Below are 27,397 nucleotides of genomic sequence, written 5' to 3' on the forward strand. Positions count from 1 at the left end.
AGCCAAACATCTCTGGTTTCGGGACAATGGGTGCTCTACAAACTCTAAAAACAGCACTACCCTTCATTTTGTGAATCAGGCTCTGCTGCTATATTTAAGTTGGCACTAACAAGCTGCAGTAGTCTGCCTCCGACAAACAAATCACGCATGCATGTTAATATTTAACACAACCAAAGTGCTCTTAACTAAGGCTGGCACAGTTGGCCGTCCGCTGCTTTTGAATTTCACATTTCACGACCAGCTAAAAGAAATGGAGCTTGTGCCCCATAATAATAAATCATAACAGCTTTAAGATGGAGGTCTGCCAACCTTCACATCTTTTAGGACTTTTTGTCAACATGTGAAAGTAGACAAATTCAGGATAAGAACAAATGAGCCAGAACTGTTCATCTAGAGAATCACTGTTGATAATGGGTATGGAGCAGCTATAACTGAAACTATAAAAAATAGTATGCCTTTGAGTTTCAAATCGATTTTGCTAAAATAGTTAAATCGATAATTGCTTTTGGGACTAATGATCGTCTGTTAAATGGTTGTATGTTAACTTCTATACGCATGGATTGCTGAATGCAGGTAAATAATTGAATCCAATGGTCTAGATTATGTAGGCTATTGATTGCTGGAGGCTTAAAATAATGAGGAATTATTGGATCTACGAACAGGGAAAATCTTATTTTGCTAAATCGCTTAATTGGCTTGCTGATAAAATTACTGTTGATCGGTTTTATATTGTCTCTATGCTATGACAAACTTTTAAAAAATAAGAACTATTCAGGAGAACAGTATATATTCAGTGTATAATCAGCATTGTAGGCCTAAACTTTGGAATAGTGGGTCTCACATTGACTTTATTTAGCACCCCCAAGATCAAACATAAGACACAGAGAGAACATAGGACAGTTTCACTGGGCTGACATCTTGCACTATAGTTCTAGGCCTTTGTGGTTACCTCAGAGTCCTGCTCCTCTGCTACAATGGCAAGGAAATTGTTCTCCTTCATCTCCACGGGTGTTTCCTACAACACAAACATGTTTGTTCCATATAATGTCTTCCATACTCAAGAGGACATATCCCCGAGTACTTCATCTGCAATACTTCCCTAAATAACACATGCAGGAGCACATTAAGTCTCATCAAGCTGTAATTGAGCATAATTTCCCAAACAGAGCTGTAATACAGTGAATGTGCTATTGTAGATACAAACTTTCCCAAGGGCTCAGAGAAGAGCTATAGCCTTAGAAGAAAAAGACAGACATGTGGGTGATAATATCATCATTGTTAGTATGACGGGCTTTAATGAAACAGCCCAGGTCACACTATTATGATTTTATTTGACTGAGACTTTGATACAGATTTCTACCCACTTACACAACTAGTATATTAGTAATACAGTGAACGGATCTCAGTGGAACAACTGCTACAACAGCAGTGCCCGACCTAGGATTAGATCACACAACCTTCCAGGTGTGACTCCAGAGCCCTAACCACTCTTCCACCTTCAAATGTGATCTGATGAGGTCAAGTCGAAACTTCAAAGAAATTCACACTAGCAGATGGCAATAGATAAATATTGCGCCTAAAAGATGCATATTCATCATTAAATGTAGCATTTGTCACAGATTACAGCATGTTCCAGGGTTCTTAAGTTCACATGCTGTTTTCCCAGTTGCCCTTTCATCAGTATATTGGGAAGGCTAACTGGTGTCTTTAAACTGCCCCCTTGTGTGAGCCCTGCATTGGAAAGGTGTCCACTTCACTTGTGCCCTGTTCTTTTGGAAAGACTCTGGGTTGCTGGAGAAGCTTTCTGAAGATGGATGGACAGATTATGTTTTTGGTTCACAGGCTGTAATCAATTAATATATGAAAATGTTAATGTCAGTTTAACCTGGTGAAACATAAGCATTTGTTTTCTTAACTAGATCACACATACTTTGAACATTCCAAAATTATATTATTATATTAGAAATATATATAAAAATTATATATAATAGAGTAGAGAGTAAGCGTGTACAGGCTGCAAAACAACAAGTAAAGGTTAAGTCCATGCTGAAAAATAGAAAGGAGAAACACAATGTTTGGGCTGTTAAGCCTTCTCCAGGAGTGTCCCAGAAGGATTTTTTCTGAAATCCATCACCTTTTCTTTTGGTTCTGATGTATTCTGTATCAAATCTCAACAACATCTTCAAATGCTTTCCCGGAAAACTCATACTTCCTACTATCTTGTCCCTTAAAAAACAGATTGAACCATGCCAACAGTAAAATCCAAGAAGTAAAGAATGTTTTACAACACGCCTCTCTCCAATAAATCTGATAATGAATCCTCTTTTATTAACAACCTCTTCAGATCCCTTAATTCCCACTTCCTCTGTATGGATAAGGACTTCTCCCAGGGTTACTGGCAATAGCAAGATCCTTAAACCTACAGCACACTACTCACCTCCCCGTTCTGTGAGGGACCCCGACTGTCAGCGGGGGTCTCGGGGGGCTCTCCTTCAGCTCCAGCCATATAGGACCCCGACATGGAGGAGATAGTGTCGGTACTGAGCTGGGAGTGGTGGCTCTGGGAGGAGGCCATGGACATCACTGACTGGGCCAGACTGCTGCTCACGGGGTCTGCCGAGGAACATACAGAGCCCTACCTTCAGGAGAGGTGATTGTGGAAGACGGTGGGTTGTCCCTGCAGAGCCCCACCTTCAGGAGAGGTGATTGTGGAAGACAGTGGGGTGTCCCTGCAGAGCCCTACCTTCAGGAGAGGTGATTGTGGAAGACAGTGGGGTGTCCCTGCAGAGCCCTACCTTCAGGAGAGGTGATTGTGGAAGACAGTGGGGTGTCCCTGCAGAGCCCCACCTTCAGGAGAGGTGATTGTGGAAGACAGTGGGGTGTCCCTGCAGAGCCCTACCTTCAGGAGAGGTGATTGTGGAAGACAGTGGGGTGTCCCTGCAGAGCCCCACCTTCAGGAGAGGTGATTGTGGAAGACAGTGGGGTGTCCCTGCAGAGCCCTACCTTCAGGAGAGGTGATTGTGGAAAACAGTGGGGTGTGCCTGCAGAGCCCCACCTTCAGGAGAGGTGATTGTGGAAGACAGTGGGGTGTGCCTGCAGAGCCCCACCTTCAGGAGAGGTGATTGTGGAAGACAGTGGGGTGTCCCTGCAGAGCCCTACCTTGAGGAGAGGTGATTGTGGAAGACAGTGGGGTGTCCCTGCAGAGCCCTACCTTCAGGAGAGGTGATTGTGGAAGACAGTGGGGTCCCTGTGCAGGACGACTGGTCAATGGCCCCAGAGGACGACAGGGTTAGATTCTCACTCTCAGGAGTTGCCCCTGCCTGTCCCACAACAATAGCCAAAACAAATACAATAAAGTCACAGAGCCTTATTATAAAAGCAGAGGGAAAAAAGCATGTGTTGGGGTGGTTCTTGAAATCTAACACTGTTTTTTGACTGTTGCTTTCTATGACCTTGCTGATGCATTTCTGGGTTGTCATGGACAGTGCTTATATTCTGACAAGAAGCTGTGATAAAACAAGCTGTGGGGGAATTATAAACTTTCCAACATTATTCTTAGGACAAAACCTTTTCATGGACAACAATCAATTGACTGTTCATGTAGCTGCTGAAGAATGAAAACACATGCCAGCAAAATGAGAAGATTTTTTTTCCCCACATACCCTTCCATTATAATTACATTTAAAGGCGAGATTAAGAAATATTTGGCAGAGCTTCTCCAGAGTTCTGCTCTCAAAAGCTGGATCAAAAGCTGTGCATAACAACATAAAAGCTGTGTATAACCACAAGACTTCCCACTGAATGGAAACCCCACCAGATCATTCATGAGCAGCAGGCACACCTTGGCCTTGATGAGGCTTGTACTTGACAAGATGATAGTGGGATGGTCTTTAGTAGGTGTTGTGATGGTGAATATCATTCATCTGAACATTCCACCTGTTTTTAATGAGATTGAGATCTAGGGATTGTTCTGGCTGGGGGAGGTCATAGACTTTTGTCTCATGTTTCTCTAGCTAACCACACAATGCCTGCCACTGAGACAGTCTGCTCACATGGTTAAGGACTCCTAATAGTTTGGGACTGGAATAAATTGTGATAAACTGGATAATGTGACGGGGAACACAAAAGCTGACTATGAATACAGTTAAAATTATTTAATTTAGACAAGTTAGAGCAGAGCATTTACTGGAGTAAAGTAAAGTAAAGTAATTATACAAAACCACAATGCCACCCATGATTCGAATCCACAAACCACTTCTTGTCAGGACTCTATAGTCTTATCCACTATTCCATAATGCTGCCTGAATAAAAAATGCGCCATGTGATTGAAGGAACTCCAACGGCATTGGACAACTTAGATATAACCATCTCAGGTTCTACAAGGGCAACTAAATACAAAATCACAGTGTGATTTACTTGGTGTTTTCAAGTTATACATAAGTAAACCAGGGATGTTCGCCATAGACATTTTAACCCGCTACGAACGGCAGCAGTATGTACAGTACCGACTGGAGAATTGCAAATGTAAGCAGAACGAGAAATAAAAGAACTATAGACCAATCCATTCAGTTTTAGTTCCAATTGTGTTAAAGACATTGAAACAACAGTGAGAGCTAAACACAAAAGAATACTCACAAAACTGCATTTTACGCAATTCCAACATGGATTTAGAAAGGGAAGGCCTTCAAACAAGCAGCAAGTACAGTTCATAATAATAAAGTGTATGACATGAAATACAGTATATAGATTTCCAAACAGCAATTACTAAGGTTTAAACAATCATTAGAAGCTTTGCGCTGAAGACAGCGCTGATTAGTCTTGGACATTACCTCATGCTGGTCATCTACGATCTTTCTCCTGCATGTCCTGATCTCCAATTCACTCCCGGACTTCTCGTCATCTTCTTCGGCCAGGATTGAGGAATTTTGGGAAAGAGTCCTGTTGAATTTAAGACCCGCTGTCAGTCATGCTGCATTCAAGAAAAAACAACTGCCAAGAGGGACAATAAAGACGTGAAAAAATGTTTTTTAAAAATTACTATTTTTTTAAAGAAAAATAATATTTATGATGAAAGAGGCAATCAGCACATTATAGTCATTTTTTTAGTGTTGAGTTTGCTGCCATTGATATTGTTTTCATTCTATAATATTATATTGTGCTTGAGAAAGCACAACATGCTGGAGACTGTGATTTAGTACGGCAAATTTCAAGAAAGGTCTTGATTGAAATTTGTTAATACAAACTTTGTGGAACTGGACCGTTTATATCAGAGCCAGATGGTCATCTGGCATTGTCTTCAAGACAGAAAACCATAAGAAATTGCTACCATCTTTCTTTGTTGGCTTTATTAAAACCATATCTGAAGGAAGAAAACCAATATTGGACAATACACTGATTGTTTTTAAGTGAACTAAGGGATAAATAAATGTCTGTATGAGTAAAAGATGTGCAGTAGCAGTTATAGCAGTCTTGTTTCATTCAGGAAGTGACATCACGATACCCACTTGGAGCCACTCTTCTTCAGCTTGAGCCCCTGGCTGGAGTCAACAGAGCGCTCCAGTGGAGACAGCGCGCGCGCGGGAAGGCCGTGGCCCTCGCTGGCATATGAGGGCAGGGCCCCCGACACGTGGCCACCAGTCAGGCTGTGCAGCGGGGGGGCAGAGGGAGAGGGGCTCAGGGGCCCATTGAGGGCCTCCAGCAGCGACACTGCCTCATATCCAGGGGGAATGTGCTCGGAGGCCTGAAACAGACAGTGCCAACACAGCAAAGAAACAAAACACTTAAATCACCTGACAGCATGTACGACTTCTTCTTATCTGCAAAATAAAGACTTTACAAAGTATCTTGTCCCACCTTTATTCTTATTGGAGAGGTGGCAAACTTAACTTAAAAAAAATTGGTCTATTTTACGGGTGTGCTATTGAGAGTGTGCTCATGTGTGGTATTACAGTGTGGTTTGGCAGCAGCTTGGTGTCTGACTGGAAGGCGTTACAGGGGGTGATCGGTCAGCCCAGTCCATCATTGGAGTACAGCTCCCCTCTATTGTGGACATTTTTACAACCTGCTGACTCAGGAGGGCTGGAAGTATCGCTAAGGATACCAGTCATCCTGGTTTCTCATTTTCTCTCCCTCTGGTAAGCGTTACAGGAGCATAAAGGCATGAACGTCCAGAATCAGAGACAGTTTCTTCTCACAAGCTGTCAGATTACTGAACTCCACCCCTAGCTCACACTGATGTTTTTTTCTACAAACTGCTCGTCTGACTTTAATTTTAACTTGTTGTTGCCGCTGTTGTTCTGTGTTTGTTTTTGGTGATTCCTTTAATGTCTTTGTACTTTGTATTGGAGCATGCATGCAAATAAGCATTTCATTGCACTTGTGCATATAACAAACTGAACATTAATCTGACCCCTAAAAAAAAAAAAAAAAAGAAAATTCCTTGTCATGTATAAAGAAGCATGCTTGAGCCTGAGATTTCACAATAGCCACATAACACCAGGCACGAAAACATGGCCTGACGCCTACAGTCACACAGAAGGCCCATATTAATGCCAAGAACATGGCAGCACTGTGTGAAATTGGGACAAGTTTGATGTTTTTCCTGGCTTCTTCTTCCAATTATGGAAACAATCACAAGAAGAAAATCATTAGAATAATACATATAGGTTTCACATTAAATAGATAAAAATGCATGTTTTTTTATGGCAGAAATACAAAAATGGTTGCCTGAAGGGCTGGCCTCGAATGACTCAAGCCAGTAAGGTGCTTTTAAACCAGACATTGAAATTGAATCTGTATGAATTACATTATGATAAATCATAATTATCCCCTATCCTCCTATTATAAATTTTCTAGCACTCTGGAGGACAGCTATGCTTGGCAAATTATTTTTTTCTGTTGTAAAAGCTTATCAGGAGGCCCTGCAACAAGGTTGATATTGTAAACTTATTAACCTTTCAGGGAATCCTCCTTTGATCTTCTATTGAGGGTACAACTGAAGCCAAATCCTGAATTATTATTAATAAACATGTTTTATAAACTGCTATGTATAAAAAAAGATGTATGAATATATATCCAGGAGGTGTGGCATGGTGGTGCAGTTGTTAACATTGCTGCCTCACAGGGTTGGGGCCCTGGGTTTAATTCCTGAGGTGCTGTCTGCTTGGAGTTTGTGTGTTCACTCTGTGTTCGATTGGTTTTCTCTGGTTGCTGAGGTTTCGTCCCAGAGTCCAAAGACGTAGAGGTAAGTTAACTGGCTTATAGAAAAACTGGCATTGGTGAGAGTGTGTGTGTCTGTCGGAATGTGCCCTGTGATGGACTTGCATCCCACCCAGGGTATATCCCTCAAGTGCCAGTTGTTTGCTGGGATAGATCCCGGAGCCTATCCTGTACTGGATAAATCAGACAGAAAATGGATGGACAGATACTCCACAGTAGAAGCAGCACTTCAGTCGTTAGAGCCTGTCACTAGCCTTACCGAGTGCTCCTCAGAGTCTGAGGTCTGGGAGGTAATGACAGGGTTAAATCCAGTGGGGGACATTGGACTCATCTTCTTCCTCATGGCACGAATCTGCAGCAGTGCCCTGAAGGCTGACAAGACAGGCAGAGACACAGAATAACTGTTATTAGAGCAGCGCTGTCTGCAGCTGGCTATACGACTGCATTTGGAATGCTAATGACACACCAGCGCATTGTTAGCTATGTCTCCTGCTGTTTCCGCTGGAAGCAAACTGCCAAATGCATCTCTTCAGAAATCAGAAGCAAAGCAAGAAGTTCAGATTCATAAAGTCTATAATAAATCTGCAGAAAACGAAGAATTTCATTGCTTCCTGTTTAATGCAAAAATGTCCCCCTCTTTTTATAGTAAGTATGAAGGTGTTGAACACCTAAACAAAATCAGGTGAGCTCTCTTTTCATTGCAATGACCTCTCTTGAGATATTTTCACCTATAAACTCCTTCCGTTTAAAAAAACTTCCGTTTCCCTTTTTCCTGTCAGACAAGCAGAAGCATTTTTGTCCTTGGGTGCAAAAGGGTTTTGCAATTCCCCCATACAACTGAATTGTTCTTAGGGTTACTCAGGATTAAAGGGAATTAAAGGGAACCCTTTTGTGAAATGCAGACAAGAAAGAATTTACAGTAAAACCGCTGGGCTGGAAAATGGAAAATGTGGATTAAGGACAGAGTGATTAAAGCTTGAGTATTAGCTGTAACCTCGAATACGAACACTCCCTGTGCAAAAAGGCAACAAAAAAGCTATAAAATGTTAATTAAATTTGTTTTCTCACTTTTTCATGCAGAACTTTTAGATATTATTTTAATCCTAGTATTAAAGCTTTTTTTAATAGAACATATTCAAGTATACTTCAGACTGTTTCTTAAATCAGGCATAATCAAGAATTGAAAAGTGTGCTGCTAGTTCAGGCTCTGATGAGGAGAAAGGAGTTGCTCAAAGGCACCACAACAATGAAACATTATTCTGAAACACCAAAATCAGTAAAAGATCAACAACCAATTTCAAATTTCCTGAAGACCAGGATTGGAGATACTTTAAAACCTTGTGGAATATTTCACATTCCATTTGAGTTCCTCTTGCCATTCACAGGGGCTTACAACTTTATTCGGCAGGGGTACCTAATGCTGTGACAAGTCACTATGCAATGTCATTATACACAAGATGCACAGTGCGCTGGTAGATGTGCTCCAGGTAATAGGATGGTCATGTTCTCTGAGATGCATAGGATAACTAACATTTTGTAACTAATTCTAATTGGTCAAATTAGTCTGAGAAGTTAGTGTTAACATGATGTTAACAATTCCCAAGTCAATTCAGAACCAGAACAGCTCTGCTTCGTCCCACAAAGCTTGTGTTAAAGTCTTGAAAGCAATTTTTCCAGGACCTTCTATTTAGTGTGAGCATTGCAACACATTACTTCCAAAACCTACACTGCGCCAAATTAGAAGAAACCAAATTTTTTAAAAAATGGTATCAAATCTTTCAAAAAGACCCATTATACATGGGCTGCTATAATTAGTGATAATTCTTCTTCTAATTCTTCTGTGGAATAAATGTAACCATGTCCAGCTAGATCATTTCTGGAATTTTGTTAAACCTAACAAGAACTGCAAACACTATCTTTTGCTGTCCTCCATCTAAATTTGGCCATTCCCCCTCCCTCCTACAGAGCCTCAGTGTGGAGCACCGGGTCTTACGCAGTCTGCAGATGGGGCAGCAGTTGGCCTGGTACCGCAGGGTGTCTGCGCAGGCATTGCAGAGACAGAGGTGCCGACAGGGGAGGATGAGGGTATCCCGGACATCAGACAGGCAAACCACACACTCTGCACTGTTATCGCTGATCTCGTCATCCACCACCTGGGCAAACAAAAGGACAGGTTAACGTTCAATATTGTATCATCTCCTGTATCTTTGATAGATGCCAGGATATTTAAGATCTGAGTGCTTTGTTCTTTTTTTCCTTTTCTTCTGGAGTAGCACAGTTTTATTCTTATTTTACTTGTTGAAAATATTTTCAGAAACCTAACTCTGCACTGGAATCAGTCCAGAGGTAAGCAACAAGGTACAATGCTGAGCTCAAAACCATGCCCTGCTGACAGGCTAAAACAACCGAGCCTTTTTAATCTTTAACAACGACTATGAAAGGTATTCAGGTATTCAAAATGTTTTCCTATAAAAGGCATGCTTATAATTAACACATTGAATGTCTTCAGCACCATCAGTGAAACACAAATCAGAAATCAGAAACAGGCATGTCTTTACAGCAAGACTTGTGAAAGGCTCCAACAAGTTACCCTCCTCTGTTGTTGAAGCCAATATGCTAGCTTCTTTTAAGAATAGGTTGGATGATAGACTTGTGTCAATTAGCTACTAAAAACCCAATGAGCTATTCTTATTTAAGGTTATCATATCTTACATTTATGTACTGTATATTCTTTGTTTTAACTCAATTCTTGATTGTTATGCCAGGATTGTACTTTACCATTCTATGGTCTGTAATAGATACAGCATGTCATAGCCTCCTATACTGTAGATGGCTGTGCTGAGCCTCAGCTCCAATACACTGTACCAAATCTATTACACTCTAGCTGCTTATATCACTCTGCCTGCTGTTCGCTCAGCCATTACAGCTGCAGAGAAGCTCCGTGCCTGCCAGGGCTTCAGTCCAGTACCTTAGATTCCTGAGTGTTGTACTTGTTCTCGATGCCATAGATCTCCTGCAGGAGGTAGCTGACCCCATCCACCTGAAAAATTCGAAAAAAAGAGATGAGACCGTCAGTACTCCATCAAACAGGCTTGCAAACAAGGGTGCTTTCAAAGAACAAGCACTGTATAACTCACATGCCATAAACAGCAAATACTGCACCCTGTTGCACCCAGCAGAGTCCAGAGCAATAAGCTAGATATGAAGAATAAGGGCAAAGACCAAAGACACTTTTTGAACCACATACTGTACATGGTTATATGCATCACAAAAGCAACACAACATCAAGTTCATTTGGATTTTGAAAGCCAGGTAAGGATTCTTCTACCCTAAACTAAAATATTCAGTGTCCTACCTCACTAATCAGATGTGCCAAATAAAACAGCACTGTATCCTAATCAGGCAGCATTGTGTTGCAGTGCTACCAGCACTGGGCCCTGGGTTCAACTGTGGACCAGGGGTGCTATCCGCATGGAGTATTTTCTCACTGTGATCGTGAGGACTTCCTCCCACAGTCCAAAGACATACTGGTAGGTTAATTGGCTTTTCAAAAACAAAATCACCCTTGTGTGTGCGCCTGTGTTTGTGTCTGTCTGCCATGTCATTGACTGGCATCTCGTCCAGGATATAACCATTTGCTTACCGGGGCAAGCTTCAGCTCCCCAACACCCCTGAATTGGATGAAGCGGTTAGAAAATGGATGGATGTATCCTAATCAGCCTTTAAAGGTGCATCTGGGATAGTTTCAAAGGGCACCAACTGAGAAGGACTCTCGCCCAATGAGGTGTCATGTGTGTGCACAAAAGCTATGAAATCCTGCCCGCCAGTCCTGTCTTAGTGGCTTCAAGAAACAAATTGTTCTTATATTACAAATTGTTTGAATTTCTAAATAAAAGATTTCAAGAGCCAAAGTCTGTGCCAAGTTCAAAATTCACTATTTGTGTGAAAAAGCAAATAAAAATAAAATAATACTATATAAAATAATTGAGGTGACTTGTTGCAATCACTTTGAAAGTAAAGATCACTTTGGGAAACTGTGTACAAGTACACACACATATACCTGCACATTATGGTAAAAACGTGAAACCGGTGATTACACAAATTCACTTAACTATTGAGGGATTTTGTGAAAGCCTCATCCTTTAATATGCAAAAATATAATGGTGATATAATGAGTGAATATTATTTTGGACTCAAACAGCAAAATAGCATATACATTTTGATCCCACACTCTACTTGAAATAGAGTATAATAATAAAGAAAATTAGAAACCGATCATCCAAAAGAACTGTTTGCTTTCAGCAGTTAATGACTGCGTTATATTGGAAAAAATGGCATTAAAGCCTGTTCTCTTGTAATATTAAAAAGCTCATTGAGAAAGCAAATAGAGAACTTGCGTATTTTATTTACAATATTTAATTGACAGTTTATTGAGTTTTCAATTAAGTGCATGGTTAACATTAACCGTTTATTTAATTGAGCATTTTCCTTTTCTTACCACTACAACACATCACTGCACTCTAGTTACCTACAAGAGAACGATTTCCCTGTGGTGCATTATTGTTCTTTATTGGTGTAACACGTATAATTAAGTCACTCCTTCAAACATTCCAAAATAATAGCTTTCTTTGATCTCACAATACCAACAGCTGACTTAAATGGTACTGGAATGTTTTTAAAAATTGTATGAGCAGCTGAGAATGCAAACAATATAAACCAAAATGGATTTTAATATCTTAAATGGAATTATAACGGATTGCATGTAAATGCAATTTTCCTTTTATGTTCAAAGCTCTTGGATCAACATCTAACCAGATGTATCTGCTCATATTCAGCATTCATCAATTTAATATCTGGATCTAACTGCAGGAGTCTCTCCTAGGTTTGTCCAACATAGCGTCAAAAAGCCAGTGACACCATGGTAACCTTAACTACAATATTAGTAAGAGACAACATGCTTAGACAAGTAATCTCGTTGCTCCAATTAACAAAATAAATGGCCGTGAACTATTTGGTTACCTACTAGGAATGCACCTTTAACAGCTTGTTTCTCTAACACCCCTCATCAAACACCACACTTGACTTATTGTGAGTAATTTTTACAGCTTAAACATTAAGTATGTTTAGTCATACTTAATGTGCCAGTTTTGCTAGGGAAGGCACTAGATCACCAAGTGCTACTTCTCTTAAGAGTACTCAGACAGTTTCGATCAGCTGGAGAAATGTAACGTGTGCCACAATTTTAATCTGTTTCCAGATGGAGCACACCTTTCCTGAGACTTGGAATAATGGGACACCACAGAACGTCTTGTGAGTATCGATCATCCATTGTCCAGTATATGGTTGGATGACCATGACTGTAATTGAAGGAAAAGCTTGAGGCTGCACAAGGATGTCAATTATGGAAGTCTTGTACATGTTGTCTTTGTCGCACTGTGGGTGGAAAGGTTTTTGACATCTAGTCTCATACAGCATTCTCAATTCTAATATATTTTTGGTTTTGTTTTTTAACTCTTTAAAAATACCCTGGAGCAACACTAAACGTGGTGAATGTGTTAATGAGTAAAGGGCTCCTAGCAGCCATCCCTAAAGCAAGCGGCAATCTTCACAATGAGGAATCTGTAAGGAATGAGACCTAAAGAAACTCAAGCTTACCACTTGCTTTTGTTTTAATGGCTTCACACAGTAGCTTCCATCCATATGCTGTAAAGACAGGAAAATACACTTCAGGATTTGCCACTTCCCGCACTCTCATTAGGTATTAATTTGGCTGATGCTTCAATTCAAAGCAACTTATATTTGTACCAAATTCATACATCTGCACATTTTACTGGAATAATTTGAGACAAGTACATTAAGGGTACGACAACAGAGCTGGATTAGAACCCCCAACCGGTCTACTACAAATCCAGAGCTCAAACTGGCACACCATCTTACTTATGGTCCTCCGTGGGGCCACAGTGTTTCTTTTGCTTTGGGGTACGCTACCACACTGAAAGACAAGCTTCTTACAAATCACTAAGCAAGAAACAGTAAAACTGTTCAATTGAAACAGTAAAACAGTACTGTAAACAGAAACAGTAAAACTGTTCAATTCACTGTCCTCTTCAATTTATTTTCCTTAGCAATGCCCCTGTCAAAATCTACCTCTCCTATACAACAGAGAGATTTAATGAGGTTGCTTCTGTGTTGCAGCGCCCTGAAGGACAGCAGGTATTTCTCTTCCACATGGCTGCTTCTTCACTATGACAGCACAAGACATTTTGTTTCCCTCCTCCCAAAAAACGAACAGAAGATATTTCACTCACCTTCTCAAATGTAGCCAACAGCACATGGGAATGACCTAAATGCTCTGAGAAGTGGAAGAAAAATATTTAATATTCCTCCTTTATATTTATACCCTTTGTATCCTTCATTGTTATGTATTTCTGCTGCATTTTAGAAGCTACTGCATGAGTATGTGTTTCTTAGAAGCACTGCCCTCCTTTAGTTATCTCTGATTCATCTACCCATTTTTCAAAGTTATTTTTTGTCTTTGTGCTTTTACTGCGACATTCACAAGTTTCTGCTGCTTTAAAGAATGCTCATTTGATGTTAAATATCACAAAGAAAGAACTACAATTTTTGTTGCTTTAGTGTCCCTGATCACATCGTAACTGATATCAGAACTAATCCGTAAAAGACATTCTCAATAATCACTAACGGATGTGCTTTACATTGGTTGATCAGTTTCACATTGAGTATCTTTGGTTTATGAAGCAAGGAGCCAGCTACAGCCTTCAGCACAAAATGAATCCCAGACCTCACAGTCTGCAAGACTCATATCAGGCTAGGTTGTTCATGAGGGGATCTACACCCTTATTGAGAAACCAACTGCCAATTTTCCTGCAGGGATTTGACTCCAGAGGCATTTTGCTTAATGGCTACAAAAACAATGCTTTAAACTACAAGTCAAAAGAGGTCGTTGGGCTTTATGTGTGTGAGTAACTCGGAAAAGGGATGGCTTACCTTCTCCTTCATCTACCACAGCCTGCACAACCATGGGGTAGATATCCTTATCCATGTCAAAAACCAGCTGCAGGGAGGCAGACACACATCCTCATGAAGTCTTAGGGGTGGGATTACAGCATTGGACCAGTCTGAGTTGGGCCTAAAGAGCTGTCTAGCTGAGAGCCAGGGTCTAACTGCAGTTTCAAGGAATGTCTGATCTACTGTTTTTCATTGATCCTTATACTTATTTAAAGTAATTTCACTTTTTACCTACACCTGAAGCAGGTGATGATTTCAAGAGATTTATTAAAAGCTAGAAAAGATCTGAGAACCCTGCTAAAACTGACATATCAAGAGTGTCTGAGACATAACACCTACAGCATGAATGATGTAATTTTGCAATAGCATTTAAAACCATGAAATATGACACTTTTTTATTAAACCTTTTTATGTTTATAGCACTTAAACTGTACATTTAAAGCACTTCCAGGCCACTGGCTGAGACTAGATGAGGATTACGATAAGGTGCCAGTCCACAGCAACATATAAACAAGTGAAATGAAAATCACCAACATGAGCCGTCTATTTTTATCATTTTCCATCAGTAATCTCTCATCCCAGCTACCTCATCATCGCTCCACTCTGAGAGATTGATGGAGTGCGATGGCAAGCAGAACTGCTGGCAGACCCCTCTCTTGAAATGCACCGTTTCCGACTGCAGGGAGTTGTCCTGAGGGATGTACCTGCGGAAATCCAAACGCCTAGTCAATAACTCCACTGTGACCACACCCCGGCACTGTGACAACTCTTCCGGAGCTGAGGAACCAGCAAGAGGATCGAGTGCTAAGGTCATCACCAAGGCTCCTGCATCGCACACTCACCTTGACATCAGCTAACACATCCCCAAACACCCCAGTGTGCTACAGAATTACATTAACCTGTTTGCTCCACCATGTCAACATGAAATTAAAATAAAATGTCAAATACACAAAAGCAGGCATTAATGGGTTCAATGTAGTAATACTAGATATTACCTTGAGTAGGGATGTCTACTGTCTTGCAAACTTTACACACTCCTACAATAAGCTACTGGTTAAGACCTAAAAAACAGGAGATTTGACTTCTTACCTAAATAATTAGGTAATTAAAATCAGACATGGAATTAAAGCCAGAGTTATAGGATGGATTCTGCAGCTCTTGAGGACTGGAGCTTTTCATTCTTGAACTAGAGCTTCTTTTAAGTAAAAAAACAGCAGGCAAGTTTTGCACCACAGCGCACAGCTCTGAAAGCTGCCCAGACCCCGTCTCTGGGACATTTCCTTACACTGGCACGCCATTGTGGAATTCCTCGCTGGCCTGGTAGAAGATAGTGATGGCGACCTGAGTGTCGGCGTCAAAGGTGAACTCCACGTTGTAGCAGGCTCTGCCTTTGGTGCCCACCTCGTCCCTGGGCGTCTTCACATCCTCGCTACACCTGCACGACCACAGAAACTTGCGTTAAAGCCCTCGCACACCTCCACCAGGGGAAACATACAGCACCTGGTAATTTCTCTCTGTCATTGTCACGGTGTACCACGATTAGCCATGAATTAATTCTGAAAAGGGCAACACTGAAAACCCCTTATTAGATTTCAATATGGCATACAAGGGTCTTGTCAAGGAAGTTACACTGAAGGCCTGGAAAAGATGGGGGAGCACAGAAGAAAAACTAGCATGTTACAAGAAAGGTCACAGTTCAAATCCAGAATTTACCATGGTAAACTATTACTAGGAATATACTTGTAGAAAACCTTCTGGGATCTCCTCAGTCAGGGGAAACAGTTCATTGGACCTACCGGACAAGTCTCAGCGTGTCCTTGCGAATGTTCACAAGGCTCCGGAGGGTCTTCACTGGCTCCTGAGGAGGAGGAGCTGTATAGGGAAACTAGAAATGGCAAAACAAAACAATTAAATTAGACACTGGTGCCCCAAGCACACTTTCATAAAGTATACATATTGCAGAATAAAGATTTACAGTTCAGATGGTCCTTACTGCAGTAAACCTATCAAATATGCTCACTGTTCTCATGTGCCCAGTGACCTAAATTCAAATACAATTGTTGACATACGTTACAGACTATGCCAAAAACCACTCACTTTGAAGCCGAAAAAAAACTTTAGATCAGAGGAGCCACAGAACAAACCATGACTGAAATAAGCATGGTATTTTTACCAGAACCAGAGTTATTGCCCTTAGAAGTGGGCATTTTGCAAACTCATGGAATTGGGATGACGATGGCTGTGTGTCTGCCTCAGGGGACTTTTTCCAATTCTTATTATGGAATGCAAGGCTAGAACTCCAGCTTCTGAGTGCTCCAAAACAATGCAGAGCAGCTACAGCAATTAACTTTGCAAAATGACCTTGTATCCTTGAAACTCTGAGCAATGTATTTATGAAAACTGCATAAACTATGTAAAACTGCATAATATTTTGTCCAAGCATGAGAAGTAAGAGAAGCAAGCTAAATCCCAAGACACGAAACTAGTGAACTCAGAATTCATCTCTGCGTTTTGAAATTCTCTCTATTCCAAGTTAGCACCAAGCAGTTTTACAATCCATTTTTAAGCAGTCAAAAATTATTTTAAATTAACATTATACAGTGCAAAGTTTATGAATAGGGATAATTACTATCAGATTGTTAAACACAATGGTTTTGTAATGTATTTAGGATTAGAGTACATTTGACCACATTTAAAACAGCTAAGATATCTGCCACTGTTATAAATGTTTATTTTATGTATTTGTTTTCAACAGGAAGTTGCACTGGAAACCACTGTTTTGATGGTTCTTCAAGCAAGAGGATTTGGGTTAATACCATGGGTGGTTTATTGCACTCAAATTGTGGCCAGATGTTCTTTTACAGCTACTATATGGTTGCATTCTTCAATGTGCACCACATGACATGAGTTGTTTTGTATGACAGCTTGATCTTAAATGACAAGACACATCCCAAGGCAGAGTTAAACAAGGCATTATAACGGGGATATATGTTATTATAGTGATGCAAAAAACCTATAACAATTTGGTTCATGTTCAAAAGAAGCATACACACTGAAGTTCTCATTATCTCTTCAAGTGCACAAAGAATCAGTATGGAAATGATCTGACCATAAAGCAATGACGAAAAAGTACAAACAATTTTCAAAACTATTGTCTCACAGGATGTGTTTTATTAATAAGGTTTATAGCTCTAAAATATAAATTAAATTGGAAATTTAAACACTGAATTATAACCAACAGTGAATCGCAAACCTGCCCTGAGGGACAATTTCAGCTCTGAAAGGAAAGCGGATCCAATTTGGACAACTACTTACAGTTTTGTCATATTAAAAAAAAAATGCTACCTTGACATACTGACATTATGTACTAAACAACACAAAGTGTCACTCTGAGACTGTGAGACTCTAACACACTGCTATCTTGGAGCTTGGAGACACAGCCCGTTGGATCCAACACAGAAGCTCATCAAAAAGGCTTGCACACAGTGTATTTCAAGGATAATAAAAGTGCCACCAAAATACCAGACATCTCTTCTGTATGGCAGGCTTCTGCACTGCTGGGTGTTTTAAACTACTTCAGTATAAGGGGGCTGTAAATTTCAACAAATGCCCAGCATGCTGAGGAAAGAGGGTCAAACAGACTTCTGAAAATTGAGAACACAGATAAACATGCAGAGCAGTCTGTGCAGGCAAGGGCTGGGATTGCTTCTGGCTTGCAGGAAAGATCAAGGTGCCCCCCACCCCTCCCACAAACAGGAGCAGCTCGAGTTCTCATTACTGCAACCAGCCTCAGGGATTATCCTGGGCCAGCAAATCCATGCAGCCACGTGGTGCGGCAGAGGCCTGGAAAGCTCTCCCTCTGTCGCCTGCGGCTCACACAGGGCTGCCCGCAGGCCGTCAGCTGGAGCTCTGGGTTGTGGCAGATTGATAAACCGATGGCCGAACGACCCGTCAGCTCACAGGGATGTTAATCCGCTGTGGGGATAACCAGCAGACACGTAACAGCCTCTGGCTTGGGTCCCTCACATGCAGTGCAGTCTCTGTCTCTGTGTGTCTCTGTGTGTCTCTGTGTGTCTCTGTGTGTCTCTGTGTCTCTGTGTGTCTCTCTGTCTCTCTGTCTCTCTGTCTCTCTGTCTCTCTGTGTCTCTGTGTCTCTGTGTCTCTGTGTCTCTGTGTGTCTCTCTGTCTCTCTGTGTCTCTGTGTCTCTGTGTCTCTGTGTCTCTGTGTCTCTGTGTCTCTCTGTCTCTCTGTCTCTCTGTCTCTCTGTCTCTCTGTCTCTCTGTCTCTCTGTCTCTCTGTCTCTGTGTCTCTGTGTCTCTGTGTCTCTGTGTCTCTGTGTCTCTGTGTCTCTCTGTCTCTCTGTCTCTCTGTCTCTCTGTCTCTCTGTCTCTCTGTCTCTGTCTCTCTGTCTCTCTCTGTCTCTCTCTGTCTCTCTCTGTCTCTCTCTGTCTCTCTCTGTCTCTGTGTCTCTGTCTCTCTCTGTCTCTCTCTGTCTCTCTCTGTGTCTCTCTGTGTCTCTCTGTGTCTCTCTGTGTCTCTGTCTCTCTCTGTCTCTGTCTCTCTCTGTGTCTCTCCGTCTCTCACTGTCTCTGTGTCTCTCCGTCTCTCACTGTCTCTGTGTCTCTCCGTCTCTCACTGTCTCTGTGTCTCTCCGTCTCTCACCGTCTCTCACTGTATCTGTCTCTCTCTGTCTCCGTGTCTCTCTGTCTCTCACTGTCTCTGTGTCTCTCCGTCTCTCTCTGTGTCTCTCTCCGTGTCTCTCTCTCCGTGTCTCTCTCTCCGTGTCTCTCTCTCCGTGTCTCTGTCTCTCCCCATCTGTTTCATCCATCCATTCGTTTTCTAAATTGCTTCTTGTAGAACCGAGGGACAGGGGAACCCAGAGCCTATCCTGGTAAACAACAGGCACAAGGACAATATACACCCTGGATGGGATGCCAGTCCATTACAGGGCAGACACAGACACAAACATTCACACACTCACACCAGAGCCACTTTTTACAGAAACCAATTGACCTAACAGTATGTCTGTGGACTGTGGGAGGAAACCCTCAAGAACACAGGGACAACATACAAACTCCACACAGACAGCACCGCAGGAACTGAACCCAGGGCTCCAGTCACGCGAGGTAGCAATGCTAACCACTGTGCCACCACTCCACCCACCTTGTTTTACACACCTTATTATATTCATTTCCAGAAATAACTACAAGTTGACAGGGACAGTGACCATAAATATTCTTAACCACCATTGGAAAGCAACGGTGTAACTTGTACAGATCTACTGAAACTGTTAAAGTGCTGAATTAAATCCATTCATCCTTTTAGCACTGGAGCTTTGTGCCTGGGCGAAATCCAAACTGATTCCCCACCACCCCCATCAAGGTCCAGTCCAGGAGGAAGTGCCCGATGGCAGGTACCCATCAGGCAGTGGAGAATCCTTCGGGAAGCCAAAAGCCATTAAGGAAAGCCAGCCCCTTGGGGCAACCTTGTTGTGAAAGGCGCTATATAAAAATAATTTGAATTGAATTGAATGCTTGTTCAGGTGGTGGGTTGAAAATTTAATTCCGACTCCCACTTGAACTCTGACTGGGCTGTTGGCTCAGCATTAGTTTCAGAAGGAATTCCTTTCTTTTATCCCAAATTTTATTTTGATCTTCAAAAGAAATCAGGAGCAAGGTTGGTATTTCTAGATCTAAAGGAAGTGAGGAGAATTTAATGGCTGCTACCCATGTGGGGGCTAGAAAAACTACCCATCACCTTGCTTTTCAGGAGAACAGATAAAGGAGCCATCATGTTGTAATGTGTTAGCCGTACCAGGACTTATAAATCTGCAGAATCTTGTTGAAATCATGCAGATGAAATACTGTACATTATATTATTGGTTTAAATCTTTTTTTGTATTTTGCGCCAAAGTTGACCAAAATATGGCAGAGTTTAAAGTACTTCTGCACTAACACAGGCATTTACTGTATAAGACAGCTGCTAATTGTAAAACCTGGAATGGAATTAACTGGTATGCAATGGGAATTGTACGTTTCCCTAATTCTCCGCAGTGTTCCAAGTGTATAAAAAGCACATTGTGGTGCCTTACAGTCTGATGATGCCTTTGTAAAAATCCCTTTGAATACGAAATGTCTGAAATCTATTTTTGAACAAAGGCGGGGCAGTATTAATCCCAAAGTCTCTGAGGAGAGAATTCCAGAGAAAGGGAGCAATTTGAAATCAAGACACACCATGCAGTAGCCTATACACTGGATGCTTTGATTTCAGGTTGTGATTTAAATAGCTCCCTCATGGGTTTCAGTCTTTCAGAACTTGACTCGCACAACCAGGAAGATAGTTCTTTCTTTCATAACTGTTGCAATCTCATGATTTCTGACCATAAAACTTTAAGCAGTGCAGATGAAGTGAGGATTACAGAGAACAATGTAGCTGTGTATATCAAACAGAGAGTAACAAAAACATACATAAATTAATGTAATAATAAAAGAAATGGCTTTTTACAGCCAGAACAGATAAACCCGGTATGTGCAAGTGGTGACTGTAAAACACCTGGTACAATGGTGCTTTAAGTACCCACTATGTACAGTACCTCTCCACAGCTACAGATTCCCCTGCTCCAGGATAGGAATCATTTCAGTTCAAATCACGTTCCAAAGCCCTACATCAACCCCCCTTTGACCCAATCACTTGGATCAAAGATTTCCCAGGTAGACAGAATAAGAACAGCCGAGACTGGATAACATCATTAAGGGAAGAGAGCTCTGAAAAGGTGCACTTAAAGGCAGAGCAGTTCTGTCGCACACTGAACATCCATTTTCACAAATCGATTAATTACTGTAAGTCATCTAGATTTCCTGGGTTGTAGAGGGAGGAAGGAGCGTTTCACAAGCAGAAGGCAGACATTTCTAAAAACAATATGTAGCTGTGCAAGGCAGGAAAAAATATAACACAGGATATTTTGGACATTTTATAATTCTGAGTGCTATATTTAATTTATTTTGTGCCAATAGTAGCACCATGCGGCTCGTCATACCAGCATAAGTGGTGCAAGTATGGTGATACATTTCTTTTTATGAATGCTGATCTATAGTCAGCATATTTGCCTCTGCTTGCTAAGAATCTTTAGTATGATGACAGCTATATTGTATTGTGGTTATTATTTGGTTCACAGGGCTGTGAAATGCATGCATCCAATATGAAAAATCATTTTGCACTTCTTGTAGGAGAAGGATGGTTTTGACTTTGAACTTGGATCAAAAAGCTCCTGGATCAATAAACCTACTGCAAAACAGGATGTGTCAGACAGGTCAAATGACATACTGTATTTAAACCTGCATCTCCAAGAATGCAAATAAATGCCTCTTTATTGATTCCAGTTTAAGTATTTTATGGTTTGACAAACCAACTCTCACTTTTTCAGCATGAATTACAAAACTCTGCCCGATAATTTTTATTATCCTGCCCATTTCTCAGAGCCAGTCAGGAACTATTGAACAGCTCCTGTTTAAACTGTTGAAAAAAAAACATGCTCGTTATGTTTTGAAATCCCACAGCACCATATCTGGTATTATCCACTTGAACTGTGAAATTGAAATTGTGTTAAATCCTGAAGGCAAAATAACTGAAGAATTTCCAATTGCTAATTGAGTACTGACTTACAAAGGCACATTCACATTGAAAACAATTCCAATCCCTATTAGCAAGAAGGGAATGGCCATGTAAGAGCAAAGAAACTTGAAATGAGATCACTGTGCAGCAAATTCACCATTACTGTACGAGACCTGGATTTAATTTGTATGGATCAATGGAGCAAACAGATGACACTGTCATTACAGCCTCTAAAATTAAAATCAGGAGACTCGGGGTCTTTTTTTATGACAGTCTGTCAATAAATGAAAATGACATGTCTGGAACAGCATTTGAATTAAGAGGAAGATGATTAGTTGTACTGTAGATGTCAACCAAAAGAGTGAATTTGGAGGAAACTCACATTTATATTTCATTTGATCATGGTGTCCTGACAGGGACAGGGACAGGGACAGGGACAGGGACAGGGACAGGGACAGGGACAGGGACAGGGACAGGGACAGGGACAGGGACAGGGACAGGGACAGGGACAGGGACTTAGCATTTGGGTTTATTTTATTAGAAATCTGAATCACATTATCAAGAATGAGGGGTTTTAAACATCACGCCTCATTAGGACACTCATAAGCATATTTTAGGACAAAACATTTTTTTAGTTTTCCCCTGCTTAACATAAAGAAATTAACTTCTAAATTAAAAATTTCATTCATATTTCATTGCTTAATTAAATTATACATGAATTACTGTGCAGTGGAAATAAGTAAAACTGATCAGTCCTTTCATGGAGCAGACCATTTGAACAGCCAATAGGTACTGTACAGCACAACTGAGTTGATCTTGTAACTAGTGTTAGTGAATATTAAGATAAACAGCAACTTTAAATACATTTACCAGCCAAAAGAAATGCATACATTAACTATTTATTTTTGTATTTCATACAAAGATTACTGTGTAATTATGCCGTGCATAGAAATTAGGGAACAAGGATCACTTATACCACCTTTCATCAGTTTAAGGGCAACTTTAAAAAACACTGGTCTCTGTCCAGTGGTCCCAACAGTCACAGGATTTAGACTTAAGGTTAAAGGCGAGGACAGACTTAAGGTCAGTTAAAAGCAGCCATACTGTTTGCAGTATGTAGTACCAGCAAAAATGACCCCATGACCCTGATCAGTAACCCACCCAGTATCTTATCAGGAGGCAGGGCAATGCCAGATGGTACTTACCGGGACAGGCCTGTTTCCCAGGAAGTTGAGGTCTGCGTTTTCTCCAAACAGATAGCCCTCGGGGTGCGTGGAGTCAAACTTCTCTCCACCCATGATGAAGTGGCTGGCAAAGTAGCTGCCTGTGGAGGACAGGGCCACCTGTGAATATGGTGCTGCTACGAGCCAGATCACACCCCCTTCACGACAGGTACCCACAATAACCAAACACGTTAATTCTGGCACAAGTTTTACAAATGTGGGCTTACTGGCCATCGTCTTTTTGTCTCATACACCTAGAGCCAAGGGCTTGAAGACTCAGCTCTCCTGCAATGACTGGCATACCCAGGGAGAAAGCATTTCGGAAAACTCCTATGACTTGCATGCTTGACAAAGTTGTCCATATTTTGCTCCACAATGCCACTCAGGAGAGTTTGCCCTGACTGAAGGAGTGGTTATTCACTATGTCACTGCAGGCCTCTAGACGCCTGGCAAGTCAGTGTTGTACTAAAAGCCAAGAGGACACTGCATGACTATCTTATTCTGCCAATTGAGCTTGACTTTTGGACAGATCCAGTTTACAATTGGCTAGTGACATGGCCTATGAATTCTGTACTTTAACCATGGTGTATCCATAGTTTTTACCTTGTTTTCCCATGCACTACTGCACTATACATCCATTCATTTAACATTCTAACTGCTTCTTCCAATCTGAGGTGGCAGGGGATCCAGAGTCTACCCTGGCAAGCAACCAGTGCAAGGCAGGATACACCCTGGACAAGACCCCAGTAATACATGACTCATCTAACTAAAAACTCACAAAGGACACCAATGAATAAATGCCTTATCTATTTACTTAGATAGTTCCTTTCATCCCACAGGATTCTCTACTGCTTCATGAGTAGAGAAGGATTTGCTTCATCTATCACTGAATCAGAGCAGCTCAATAGACATCAGATAAGGATGGCTTTACACAGTCCATGTTAACATTGACTGCAGCACATTTAGTCTTCAGTGTTTATCTTAAAATGACATAAAGCACATTAAGCAGCCAAAGCCTATTCACTAGATCCAAATTAACCACTGTCCTCAGTGTATACGATTGTTTTGTATCATTAACCACCAAAATTGTTTTTAAATAATAGTAGTTGTGATTATTGCACCCTACTGTAAATGCATTGCTGTAGTGCTAAAAAATATTGCCAGGATATCTCATTCTACAAGTAGTGAAGTCAGACTGAAAGTTAAATGGATGAAACACTAGCACTGCTTTAAGTATGCGTTATTTATAATGCAGTATTGAGAATCTTCAGACACCAGATTTGTTAACTAAATCTTAAAACATAGTAGTACATAGTAGTAGAAAATGAGTAAACAAGATGCATAGATCCTACAGGTGATGCAGCTGTAATTTTAAAATATACAGCTGTCTAGTGGACTATGCTGCTTTTTTCCAGCTGTTAATCCATTCTTTTCTCACTACATCACTTTCCTGGTCATTGCTTGTCTGCCTCCAAGCATGTACTGTTCCCCATGTCGGCAACACTGCAATCCATCTTGATGCCTGCCTGTCACCAGCTATCACCTTCCCATAGCCAGAGCAAAGCAGCGACACAGCTCTGCACTGGGACTGTCAGTGCAGAGATCAGCTCTCAGTGCACTCAGGCAAGACAACAGCCAGGTCCACCTGCTCCAACCCAAAGAGCAGGAGCGGAGCAAGGCAGTCCTCCAACACTGCGCCAAAGCCTGACTTCAGACCGGGCATAGCCAGACAGGGAATTCACTCTGCCTCCCAGCACAGTTTGTCCCAGATGGGGTACAAAATTTACCAGCAGACAGATCCCTCCTCAAGCCATGAGTCTCAGCAGGGATTCTCGGAGTTCCCCACCAACAGCAAGTGGAAGAACATGACAACAGCAACATGCAATATTTGAACATCATCACGCACAATGCATTCATTCTGACCACACATTTCTAGTTTGCTAGTTTTCTAGTTCAGTTTGTTTGCTCTCCCTCAGGTCATTTTATGGGTGATAATAATTTGCTTTTATAACAATTTAGTAACATTTCAGCCCAAGTGAAACTGAACCTTTCCCTTTTCTTTGAGACTCTGCCTTACTGCCCAATAAACAGCTAAGAACATAAAAGTCAGATAAACAACAAGGGCTACATGCACCCTCATTTGGCAGCTAGTCATTGAGCTGAGGATCTCATCCAGCTTATTTTCTTGATAGAACCAAGTCTTTAATAACACTTGTTCCATCCTCCCATAACATTTGTGTAGAGACTTGTCACAAGTCCACCTATCCAAGAGGAGAGCTTTCCACATCAGGTAGCTAGGCCTTCACTTTCCCACACTACCCATCCATTCTCTGCCCAGTTCATTCAATTCGGATTGTTGTGAGGAAGCCGAAGCCTATCCCAACAAGCCTATCCCACACAAACATGCAAACACAAGTTTGGAATTAATCCCAGGGCTCCAGCACTGCAAGGCAGCAATACTAAGCAATGCTAAACACTGCACCACTGTGCCATCTTTTACTGCACTCATGAAGTTCAAAAGTCAGCATCCTAATGGAACAAAACAAAGTAGTGAATACATTATATTGATCAATCTTGTCATTCATTTAATGTGTAAAGAACTATTAATGTGTAAGTGAAACTCACAGAAATCATTGAAAAGTGCTATGCAAGGATATGGATCACTGGTCATTCAGTTCAGGCTAGTCACAGCCTATGAAATCTGTTTGCATTTGAAACTGAAATAAGACCTTAACTGAAAATAGAAAAAGCATTCATGAAGAATTCTACTGGCCTTGTATGAGCACTTTATGTTAATAGTCAGCCTAAGAGTTTCTCAGGAGGGCATTTAAAAGCACATGGAAAGTGTAATGAATGTGGGAATGAACAAACTGCGATTTGAAAACCGTTCCATCGTTGTTTGCTTAAGCTGTAAAGTCAACAACCAACATTCAAAAAAAAATAAAACAACACTGAATGAACAGATATGTCCAGTATGTGTTTTTCCAATAACAGTAAAAGAAAAAGTTTTGCATTTTTAAAATCTGCATCACGTAAGAAAATGCAGACCAGAACTTTCATGTAAGGTATCATTTATTTTCAGTTTCATTGCATACAACTGTCATCTACTAGAATTATTTAAAGGGCTTCTCTTAAAAAATGGTCAAGTTTGCAATTATATGAGCCAAGACAAACTTGATTGAAAAGCACAAAACTGTGAGTGTAGAGTGAGCAAATACTGAAACTCACAGAGCTCAACTCTGAAAACATGGCTGGCATTAAACAAAGTTTAATTCATAGGTTTTCTTGGTTGATTCTGGAAACAGGTATTTAATCAAATTATCGTGCAGGGTACAGTACAGGCAGTGACAATGTGGTGTAACGTGTCTGAAAAGACGTGTACTCTGTATGTTATGCAAAGTGAAGCCTTTTATTACCTTGCTACAAAATAACAGCAACCAAATCATAAAATCAGCCTTACAGTCCACCCAAAATGAAAACTGGACAATTATCACCAGGAGGTTTATCAATAAAGTAATAAAACACAAACAACTTCTAGAAAGTAATCCATTATCAAGGTAATGTTACAGGTGCCTTTCATTGACACTGAACACAAATTGTTGTAAACTGGTATTTAAAAGATGGCAAAGGAAATCACACAAATAGCTTAGCATCCTCTCTTAAAATGTATACACTACCGTATTAATTCCTCCATCCATTCCTTTTCTAACCATTTTATCCAATACAGGGTGGCAAGGGAGTCAGAGCCTATCCTGAGAAGCAAAGGGCACAAGGCAGACTACACCCTGGACGGGATACCTGTCCATCGCAGGCCACACACACTCACACCAGGGCCAATCATCTCAGACTCCAGTTAACCTACTTGTATGTGTTTGGACTGTTGGAGGACACCAGAGCACCTGAAGGAAACCCATGCAAACAAGACAACATACAAACACCACATAGATACCACCCCAGGAACTGAATCCAGGGCGACAACAATGTGAGGCAGAAAGGCTAACCAATACACCAGTGTCCTGCAATTGTTTAAGGTGTATATATATATATGTTTTCCCCTTATTTTGATTAAATTTCCACGGAGTGGACTAGCAGTAAATATTAAATGAAAAGTAAACGGAGATCTACCTCAGCACGATTTACCCAACATTGCACAGATATTTAAACCTGAAATGGGTCAAATTGTCCAGCAAACAGAGATATTGCAGTACTCTACGGTTTTAACTAGCTAACCAAAAAACAGCAGCGCTTATTGGTGCTAAAGGACCGGAGCTTATGGAGGTGACCATCTGTACCGTTGTAAGCAATGGTAATTGAC

At 41.0% G+C, this 27,397-nt stretch overlaps 1 protein-coding gene across 1 annotated transcript in view; it reads right to left on the reverse strand.

Moving 5' to 3' along the window:
* The window catches only part of rnf157 (ring finger protein 157), a 41,113-nt gene that overhangs the window by 11,961 nt on the left and 1,755 nt on the right, over positions 1 to 27,397 (reverse strand). The window contains exons 2-16 of the mRNA XM_015356493.2: positions 23,065 to 23,183; positions 16,044 to 16,132; positions 15,533 to 15,682; positions 14,834 to 14,951; positions 14,227 to 14,293; positions 13,527 to 13,570; positions 12,874 to 12,921; positions 10,187 to 10,258; positions 9,212 to 9,371; positions 7,478 to 7,590; positions 5,505 to 5,740; positions 4,830 to 4,938; positions 3,212 to 3,320; positions 2,438 to 2,613; positions 950 to 1,015 (exon numbers count right to left, since the gene is read on the reverse strand). Coding sequence (XP_015211979.2) covers positions 950 to 1,015; positions 2,438 to 2,613; positions 3,212 to 3,320; positions 4,830 to 4,938; positions 5,505 to 5,740; positions 7,478 to 7,590; positions 9,212 to 9,371; positions 10,187 to 10,258; positions 12,874 to 12,921; positions 13,527 to 13,570; positions 14,227 to 14,293; positions 14,834 to 14,951; positions 15,533 to 15,682; positions 16,044 to 16,132; positions 23,065 to 23,183 — 1,676 coding nt within the window. The remainder of the gene's footprint in view (positions 1 to 949; positions 1,016 to 2,437; positions 2,614 to 3,211; positions 3,321 to 4,829; positions 4,939 to 5,504; positions 5,741 to 7,477; positions 7,591 to 9,211; positions 9,372 to 10,186; positions 10,259 to 12,873; positions 12,922 to 13,526; positions 13,571 to 14,226; positions 14,294 to 14,833; positions 14,952 to 15,532; positions 15,683 to 16,043; positions 16,133 to 23,064; positions 23,184 to 27,397) is intronic.

The sequence above is a fragment of the Lepisosteus oculatus genome, chromosome 9 (genome assembly GCF_040954835.1).
Source record: "Lepisosteus oculatus isolate fLepOcu1 chromosome 9, fLepOcu1.hap2, whole genome shotgun sequence".
In the NCBI taxonomy this organism is placed as follows: domain Eukaryota; kingdom Metazoa; phylum Chordata; class Actinopteri; order Semionotiformes; family Lepisosteidae; genus Lepisosteus; species Lepisosteus oculatus.